Raw genomic sequence first — 10,631 nt, 5'->3', positions numbered from 1 at the left:
AAAAAAACAACTGCATACGGGGATCAAACTCAAAAAGGGAAGCTCCACATGTGACGCTTAACTAACCATGCCATGCTGCTACTTCATGAATCAGTCTTCCATATTGGTATTAATGATTGTAGAAAACTTTTTCTCAAGAATGCCTGTATAGTGGTTCCTGTGGCTTTGGTAAAGTTTAAGTACAAGTAAATACTACATATGCACAAAATTTCATTGAAATTGATAATGACTGCCAGGTTCCTCTTGCAAGTGAAATATTGCAGTTATGTGCATAGTAATATGTTGACACATTGTGTTATTGTTATTCTTATATACAGGGTGTCCCAATGAAAACAAAACGACAGAGATATCGCGTTCGTCCAGGCAAATCGCTCGGACAGGTCGATTTTATTCTCAAGGGGGACATCTTCTGCAATGAAGTTTTTGCGATTCTGAATACAACTGACAACAAAATTTTTAAAAACTTATTCATTTTTTATTAACTAAACAAACATTTATTTCAAATAAAGTAACACAAACTATTAAAAAACATAAAAAAAAACCTTTTAAGCTAGACTTTTAGTCGTTCGACAGACGATGTTGGTCGCCATAGGAACGCTACTCGGACAACATCTGAAGACTCGACCGCTCATTGGTTAAAAGACATCACGCCATCTGCGGACGTCTTGGAGAGCTTTAGCTTAAAAGGTTTTTTTTATGTTTTTTAATAGTTTGTGTTACTTTATTTGAAATAAATGTTTGTTTAGTTAATAAAAAATGAATAAGTTTTTAAAAATTTTGTTGTCTGTTGTATTCAGAATCGCAAAAACTTCATTGCAGAAAATGTCCCCCTTGAGAANTGTATGAATGAACAGGCTATCATAATGCAAGGAAAGTTAAAAATAGTACAAATTGAAGACTGTATAAAAAAATCCAGCAACAAGTTATTTTACTTTTCCAGCAACATTTGATATCACCATCTGTTATCACATTTTATTGAAACACTTTTTATAACAACAATCCACAAAACCTTTTTTTAAAAGTGTTATGTCCGTAGTAAACTCCACAAACGCTTTCGACTTCCACCGAGGTCTGCTGCAGGTGTTTCCTCCTGACAATCGTAACGATGTTGCCAGAGATGTAAACAATTGTGCATGCCGGGTTTCACCCCTCCAACTGTCCCTGTTCAAATTCCTCGAACAAATACCTCCACGCCTGCGCATTTATTTCACCATCTTTGAAGTTGATTTTTAACTATTATAAAATGACAAAAAGCTTAATTTTGAGAATAAGGATAAATTTTATAAAAAATTATAAATGCTAATAACAAGTAAAACTGTCATTAAATCTGACACTACTGGAGATACACATGACCTCCATTATCTCTCCACTTGCTCAACATTCAACCACCAAAATTTAATATCATCAATCTCCCTAATAAACTAACCTCCCTACAAAATTTTAGAAATTTTCAACAAAAAGCACAGGAGTTATTAAGCTTCAAAGAGAGTGAACAAAATCGTGCCCTCCATACATACACTAATATCCATACATAGAAATTACCCCAAATTTTTTGCATTTCTCGGAATTTCAAGATGTCCTAAGTCCAAAATGTAAAATTCTTGGGGAGTCATTTTTTGACTGATTGCCATACTTTCCCTCTGTTATATATGACAGCAGGAAAGTAATAAAATTTGCTGTGGTTGAAAAGGATGGAAGTGTTTATTTGTATTTAGTCTTCAATTTGTATTATTTTCATTGTTAATATTCTTTTCACATTTTATACAACAGTCATGACTATTGTGTATTGTATTGTAATTTGCATGTGAACTATCTTAAAGCAACTGAAGTGAATCTGATAGTTATGACAAAATCTCCAAAAATAAGAAAATCATAATATTTTTCAATATAATATTTAGGATGAGATACACAAGGTTAAAAAATATTAAATTTACAAAAGATACAGAATTTCAAGCATACAGAAATTTTGAACCTTAGGATAATCCCACATATGACTGGTACTGAATATGTTAAAGTCTTTTCTGAGATTCCATTTGTTATTTTCACAACAAACAGTGTAATCACTGTGGTGTCACAACTATTGCCCAATCTGTTTTCAAAACAATTGACTGGGGAGACTTTTATCACCACCTATAAGATTATACAGTATACATATACATACTGTATATATTTTCAGTCAAATCATTTAAAATTTTTAAGTTTTTTTAAAAACATTAAAAATTTTTGAACAGATTTCATCAAAATATTTAATTTTTGAACTCTCAATGTCAATTTGATTCACCAATTTCTTGAATCTTGGTTGATTTTTGGTCTTCACTCAGCAATGAGTAAAGAAAGTATAAAAAGACACTGAATCTTCTAAAGACATGACTTAGATCAGGGGTCACCAAACTAAGGCCAGTGGGCCTGATCTGGCCCATTGCTACACTGTGCCACAAATGAGCTAAAATATAATTATTTATATGGAAATATCATAGATTGTAGATAAACTTACTACATAGAAAAATTAAAATAAGTGTAAATAAAAATGCCAAAAATTGGTTCAATCTAATTTTTGTATCTTACAGTAATATAATTTTTAGGAAAATCAGTGAAATAAAAAATTCAGCAACTTGCAACTTTGGATATCAGAGTGCTTTTGTGTAAGTACCTACAATGAAGTTTCTAAGAAAAGCAATTACAAGGTTGCTGCAGTGATTGTGTGTGTATTGGTAAATAAATAAGTTGGTTCTCTTTAATTTTTGTGTATTCTGTGTACTGTATTGAACAAAATGGTTATGTGATCTGCCCTTGTCATTCTCTCAGTTATCTGGTCCGTTGTGAAAAAAGTTTGGTGACCCCTGACTTAGATTATAGGGTATGTTCATAAATCAAACGAGTTAAATGCGTTAGTAATGAATCATTCTAAAAGTAATAGTCTCGTTCAGTGCGCATGCTCTGCGGTGATGATGTTTCGAATGAAACTCTAACAAAGTTCACAAAGGAAAGAGTTAGTTCACTTCGTTAAGAAAATGTTGGCCAACAATACTGATGTTTCTAAATCTACTCGAGTGTTTAAACTGCGAATTAAAAGGTGAAATGATAGAAATAACTGTCCACTCGAAGCAATCTAAGAAAAATATTTCGGATAAGGCTGCACTAGCAACATTCACATCTTCGATTTTAGAAACAGCCATTTAGTTATAAACGAATCATTTGAAAAGTCTAACAAAATAAGAATAACAATGTTGTTATTCTCGTTTAACTCGTTCGACTTTACGAACGTACCCATAAANGACTTTTATCACCACCTATAAGATTATACAGTATACATATATATACTGTATATATTTTTTCAGTCAAATCATTTAAAATTTTTAAGTTTTTTTAAAAACATTAAAAATTTTTGAACAGATTTCATCAAAATATTTAATTTTTGAACTCTCAATGTCAATTTGATTCACCAATTTCTTGAATCTTGGTTGATTTTTGGTCTTCACTCAGCAATGAGTAAAGAAAGTATAAAAAGACACTGAATCTTCTAAAGACATGACTTAGATCAGGGGTCACCAAACTAAGGCCAGTGGGCCTGATCTGGCCCATTGCTACACTGTGCCACAAATGAGCTAAAATATAATTATTTATATGGAAATATCATAGATTGTAGATAAACTTGCTATGTAGAAAAATTAAAATAAGTGTAAATAAAAATGCCAAAAATTGGTTCAATCTAATTTTTGTATCTAACAGTAATATAATTTTTAGGAAAATCAGTGAAATAAAAAATTCAGCAACTTGCAACTTTGGATATCAGAGTGCTTTTGTGTAAGTACCTACAATGAAGTTTCTAAGAAAAGCAATTACAAGGTTGCTGCAGTGATTGTGTGTGTATTGGTAAATAAATAAGTTGGTTCTCTTTAATTTTTGTGTATTCTGTGTACTGTATTGAACAAAATGGTTATGTGGTCTGCCCTTGTCATTCTCTCAGTTATCTGGCCCATTGTGAAAAAAGTTTGGTGACCCCTGACTTAGATTATAGGGTATGTTTGTAAAGTCAAATGATTTAAATGCGTTAGTAACGAATCATTCTAAAAGTAATAGTCTCATTCAGTGCACATGCTCTGCGGTGATGACGTTTCGAATGAAACTCTAACAAAGTTCACGAAGGAAAGAGTTAGTTCACTTCGTTAAGAAAATGTTGGCCAACAATATTGATGTTTCTAAATCTACTCGTGTGTTTAAACTGTGAATTAAAAGGTGAAATGATAGAAATAACTGTCCACCCAAAGCAATCTAAGAAAAATATTTCGGATAAGGCTGCACTAGCAACATTCACATCTTCGATTTAAGAAACAGCCATTTAGTTATAAATGAATCATTTGAAAAGTCTAGCAAAATAAGAATAACAATGTTGTTATTCTCGTTTAACTCGTTCGACTTTATGAACATACCCATAAATTTATTATAAATTTTAAAATTACATATCATAAAATTTTTTTTATAAACATCTCCAGCTATAATAAATTTATACTCAAACAAAATATCTTAACCTATTGTTCAAATCTTTTTTTAAAAATGCCCTGCTAATAATTAATAGTAATTACACTTATTTATAATATTGTTTAATTTTATAACAACTTACAAAGGTAGAGAAGCTAATACTTGGGACATTTCTTTTAATCTAACATTATTCTGATTTAAGAGATCAAGAGATGGAACAAATAAGCAAGCCTTTTGTGGATCTGGAGTGTAATAAGGACTTTTTAATATTGTCTCCATTATTTCCATAAATTCTCTGGAGAAAGGAGATGAAATTGGAACCCTATTTTCATCAACATATCTGAAAAATAACAACATATTTCATTAGAAAACATTCAGAAAATACACGACATTTGATGATAATTCATATTCAACAATATTGTTCTATTTACAAAATTTTATATTTACCACATTTGTTTCTTACAATATTAAAATTAGATACTTTTAAAGAAAATTAACATAATTTATGTGTGTGTAAAATTTATTTAAACAGTAATATGAGACAAATGAACCTCTTAGCAAATGCTGGAGGAAATATAATTCATCACACAAAAAACCTTTGTAACTCCAGTGATACGTGTTTACAAAACAGCAAACATTTTTGACCCCATCCAAGTCTTCATCAGGCTACAGTTATGAGGAATTCGAATGCGTGTGGAATGGAACAATAAAACAAAACGAATGCGATTCAGAATTTAGAAAAGCAAAGTTAAGAATAAAAATAGAACATTACGCTCGTGCTGAAATGACGGTTAAGCACATGTAACATCGTGTTTGCGAAACGGTGAATGCAGGTGAAATATACACAATTCAAAATCAGTTGTGGGGATGGGTTCCCTCATAACAAAATTTCCATGCGTTAGATATACTGACTGCATCCCTAGAGTTGATGCATGTGTTATGTAATCCTGTTTTATATATTTTGAGAGTCTCCTTGGTTCTGAGCTGATCTGTACGCTGTGAGAGCCTGATCAGACAGGCATTTTGTAGGTCATCTGTGATTCCTGGTTCCGTGGCAACAGTTGAGAGGGCAGTGGTGTGTTTTTTATTGTCAATGTTGTATTTGTGCTCACAAAGCCGTTTATGAAGGGAGCATTTGGTTGAGCCCACATAAACCAAACGGCTATTAAATTTATCATCCCAAAGCAGGACAGCATATACCCCTGGTGCGTGTTTCAAGTCAATTGTGTCTTTTACGTTGCAGAGTACGTTGTAAACCGATCTTGGCCTACTGTAAGTTATCTTAGTTTTAGTGATGGATGAAATTTCTCTGTATATTGTATCAAGATGGTGGTTGTACCCTATGATTTTTCTTGCATGGTTGTTATCCAAAGACCCCCCAGGGACATTGGTAGTGTCATGTGCATTCGCCTGTGTGTAAGCACGAGCGATATTGTATATTAAGTTCTTTTTATACCCATGCTGTGTGGCCATTTCCTGAATGTGTCTTAGCTCAGCTATGGTGTTTTCATAATTAAAGTGGTACGTGGACGCCCGCTTAGTTAAGGCCTGAAAAGCCACGATCTTGTAAGAGTAAGGATCCTCCGAGTTAGCTGGGATGAACAGTGGTACATAGCACTTTTTGTAAAAGACCTTGGATGTGATTCCATTATCCTTAATTTGAAGGTCCAAGTCGAGAAAATGTGCAGAAGTGTTGCTTTTTTGGTCCAATTTGATGTTTAGGCCATAAGGGTTATTGTTCATTGAGTTAATGAACTGGTTGATGTTGGGTTCTGTTTTCCATATGATAAAAATATCAACAACATACCTCCTGTACAGGAGGACGTTGATGATATAAGAGGGCTTCCCACGGGGACACCACGCTTTCGGGGGATTTATGTGAGCTAGTAATCAGGAGACTTGAACATCAAACCATCCCATTGTACCTTTCCAACATACTGCATGACGTCTGTCTGCTACAACTGTCAAAAATTAACGCAATTGGTGAAGCGTAGTGACAGCGGGCCAATAGAGAACAGGGTCCTTGCCATAATGCAATTTGCACGCCAATTTTCGTACGTGTGTTAATCAAGCCGAATAGTTTAGCCGAATATTCGGTATTCGTTGCAACACTAAAGATCAGAAAATGTAATTTAAAATTAGATGTATCCAAAAGCTTCACACTAATGTTTGAGGGTCCTTACCCACCTAACCTCCACCCCAGAATGCCAGACTCAAGTGATGAAGATAAGTAGTTTGGTTAGTGTAAATTCATTTTTTGAAATTATTTTTAATAAATAAAAACATACCACATAAAAAAATTGTACACTTTGTAATGTAAAAAATTGAAAAAAATTTAGTTGCATATGAAACTATCACAATGATCATAAGTTATTACTACTAAATTAATAATGAGTGACTTATGAGGCAAGCATCATAATATTTATACCAATTTGCCCCTTCTTAACACGTTAACAATGTCAGTAGATAAACTTTTAGGCAGCTGCTGGGCATTATGAGTCACCTGTGACTTGTAGTCTATTTCAATACAGGGCTGTACGAGGCACAGGTGACTTATGCGACTTCAATTCATTAATGCATTCTATATGGCTGGTCATTGGACATAAGATAAAATCATTAATATATTTAATATAAGACACTATAATCTCTATTCCTCTGTTATAGCCTGAGGCAAATGTGATTCATACAGCTCCCATGGGAAATCAAAACTGATGCTTCAATTTTGTAAAGTAAAAACTTTTAGCATTCAATTACAAAAGATAGCATTGCAAATAGAATGCAAAAATAAAAAACTAAAAAAATTTAAAGGCTGTATACTAATTTTCATGTTTTAATATTACAATAACTTCTTGAGTTACAACAACCTTGACTTATGACCATTTGCACTTACAATGAAAAAATTTCATAAAGAAATTTTAAAAATGTATAAATTTTTTATAGTTTTTGTCAAATATATAACATATACACCTTGCATGCTTCTAGCAATTGATTGTGCGCTTCTGCAATCAATTGTCATCTTTAGTTTTGTTGTGCAGTTAGTTACCCTTCGTGTGTGTTTGTGTAAGGTGGCTAATTGTTTTGTTATAAGTAGTTACTCACAGTGTAAATTGGAAATTCTACTTTATTTTACATTGTCTATTACAATTATATTATTTATTTTTGTATGAAATTTGACTTACGTCCAAAGTTGCAGAACCGAACCCTGTCGTAAGTCGAGAAGTGACTATAATTATATTGAGTTATAATTCACTAAGAGTTATGTGAACAAAGAACTTTTAAGAATGCAAGAACAATAAAAATAATGTGTTTGCACTAAAACCCCAGATTGCAGACACGAGACATATGTGACTTGTACTGTCCAAAAGTAATCTTTAACTAAATTAGGGCTACATGAGTTACCCATGCCTTGTACTATTTGTTGTATAAAAATGATGATGATGGTGTAAAATGTTCCCGTTTACACGGTCTTAAAAAACAGTACACAGTTCCTTTACAACAATAACAACACAATTAAACTTTACTGTCTCAAATAAGCGAGTAACACTCTGGCACTCCACAATTGAGCAACACTCAGGCACCCGACAATTACTTGATAATTACAACACTGGTTCTTGACCAGCCACACAGTTACCCACTCTGGTAGCATACTGGTCAGTACTGCCTCCACACACAACACTGACTCAACCCACACAAAGGGAAGCGCACAAATTTTCCCTTTCTCACAATTTCTCCCTCTCTAGGTGGGACAATCTCACCCCGAATTTTTAGGGATACTATTACATCACCCACCTGACACGTGTGACAGATCTGTGGACTGTCCATCAACACTTGAAAACATCCACACACCTGACACATGTTACAATTGAACTTAACACTATTAAATTAATATATTTTATTGGACCTAATAAAATAATATCGATATATCAAGTATTATGCCTGTAGGATTATTAGTTATCAAAATATATGTGCCACCCCATGGGAAAACGAACAATTATGTCTGTCATCCTAACTAGACATGTCTGCACAAGTCACATGTGCCTTGTAAAGCCGTTAACGTGTTAAATTTACTGAACCATTTTGCCTGTCTTTTTTGCCCTCAAATGCCTAACATTACTAATTAGACTTCCTCAATACTTCCTTTAGCAAAGAAAATGAGTGCCAAATTGTCTGGCTCACCAGCAGACACGATGCAAGATATTTATTAGGATTAGACAGTTTTGATTATCAATCAAAATTTCAGATTGTATAAAAACAAAGCTTTAAAAAAACCAAATGCCCTGTTTGTATTTCAGAATTGTTTTCAACAATATTTGATTGTTAGAATTTCTTGTTAGATTGAAATAAAACAAAATTTTCATTCATTTCTCTTACATGAAAAATTGCACAGAAATGATCTGTACGTAAAAATTTTTCTAAATTATCTTGATAAAATAGCTAAATGTAAGTTTTACCATCATTATATAAAAATGTTTGTTCTAATCTAACTATTATAAATATATAACAGCTAAACCAGACCTTTTCATATTTTTTTCATAGATATATTTCAATGTATTAAGATTTGTTACTTTATAATGACTTTAAAAGTTCAAATATGGTTGCATTTTTATATACAAAAATATATTAAAACAAGCAATTATTTTTCCTGGCTAAATCAGGCTGCAATTTTTAGTCATATTTTTAATTTATCTAATTTAAAATATATTCTCACCACTAAATTAGTAGTGGCTTGCCCCTGTACATCATATTTTCCTTTAACAATACAGTCATGCCAGTCATCTATTTAACACCTTTCAGGGGAAAATTTTTAAATTGAAATAACAACTTCCAGTTTGCATCAGAAGTTCATATACAGTTAATCGGGGTCTCCTGCCCCTAAGGTTTCCACATCTGGTCTCATCTTTTGTCTAACTCAGTTCTCAAGATTAAGGAAAGACAGACAGACAGTGCAAATTTATAGGTCTACAATTTTTTCAAATTGTAGCCCAAAAAGTAGTAAACAATTTTTGCTACCTTTTTAAACATTTGGGTTTCTTGGTATGCAAAAAACTATTTGTGCATTGTTTTAAAATAACTTTTTAGAAAAATGTATGTTCAATTAATGCTGTTGTAAAGTACTTTATCCTAAAAATATCAAATCCTGCAACATTGGTGTTGCATTCAAAATTCAGGGTTTCTGCTACATATTGCAAATTCCCCCTCGCTGATATTTTTATCATTCTCACAAAATAAATCAGCAACTGGTGAAACAAACTGGTAATAAATGATACATGCTGAAAAATAACAATCAAACTGATCATAATGCTATTTGACAGTGCATATGAACAGGGAATATTGGTCAGCTTATTTTCCATAAAGACAGCTGATCCTTGATAGACCACAGAAACATATTTCACAGTTTGCTGCAACAGAAGAGCACAACAATAATTCTCAAGCTGACACTTGATCCATTAATAGTTAATTGTACATTAACTATTTTATCACTGGAAAAATTTAAATGAAAAAAAAATCTTAAGAAAAAATTTTTCAAAATGCATTTAATTATTTGAAGCTTTTTTTATTTTGTAAAAAACATGTATGTTTTATTTTTCAGCACATTTTACAATAATAAAAGTTTTCAATAAAATTATTAATTACAAAAATTAATTTTTTATAAATAATAATAATAATCAATTTTCATATTTTTTCTTCAAAATCAAGCCAAAAATGAAATTTAAGTATTTATTTATTGACATTCATCTTTTCATAATATGTAGAGTGGTGCAGAATTATGTCTGATTGTCCAAACAAGGTTCTGAGAAAAGTGGCACAGCCCTAAGAAAATTTGTTGTAGAAAAAACATTCCTATTGCAATAGCCACAAAGACATTACAAAAAAGTGTACAGTAGAACCTCGATTATCCGACCCAATTGGGGACTGGGGTTGGTCGGATAATTGAAAAGTCAGATAACCGAAAAGTATGAAAAAATACATTATTAGTGTAGTATATTATTATATCCCATGTAATTAGTATATTAGTATATTGGTATATCGCTATTAACCTACTTCATCGATGTTAAGCCTAACAAAAATTTTTAAAAATAATAATCGTCGCTATTGTATCGTTAAAAATTAGAAAATTAAGCCTCGTTTAAATACTGGCTCCCTTTCATGGT

General features: G+C 32.1%; 1 protein-coding gene across 2 annotated transcripts in view; it reads right to left on the bottom strand.

Annotated features, from left to right (window-relative positions):
- Positions 1–4,563: 4,563 nt before the first annotated feature.
- The window catches only part of LOC111629514 (exostosin-2-like), an 11,910-nt gene continuing 5,842 nt past the window's right edge, over positions 4,564–10,631 (bottom strand). For both annotated transcript variants that reach the window (XM_023373432.1, XM_023373431.1), the window contains exon 2: positions 4,564–4,819. In XM_023373432.1, the coding sequence (XP_023229200.1) occupies positions 4,618–4,819 (202 nt within the window). In that variant the 3' untranslated portion in view covers positions 4,564–4,617. The remainder of the gene's footprint in view (positions 4,820–10,631) is intronic.

This window comes from Centruroides sculpturatus, unplaced genomic scaffold, assembly GCF_000671375.1.
Source record: "Centruroides sculpturatus isolate CEXI.00-Female unplaced genomic scaffold, Cexi_2.0 scaffold364, whole genome shotgun sequence".
NCBI lineage: Eukaryota > Metazoa > Arthropoda > Arachnida > Scorpiones > Buthidae > Centruroides > Centruroides sculpturatus.
Note: the sequence above shows the minus strand (reverse complement) of the source record. Positions and strands in the feature narration are given on the sequence as shown.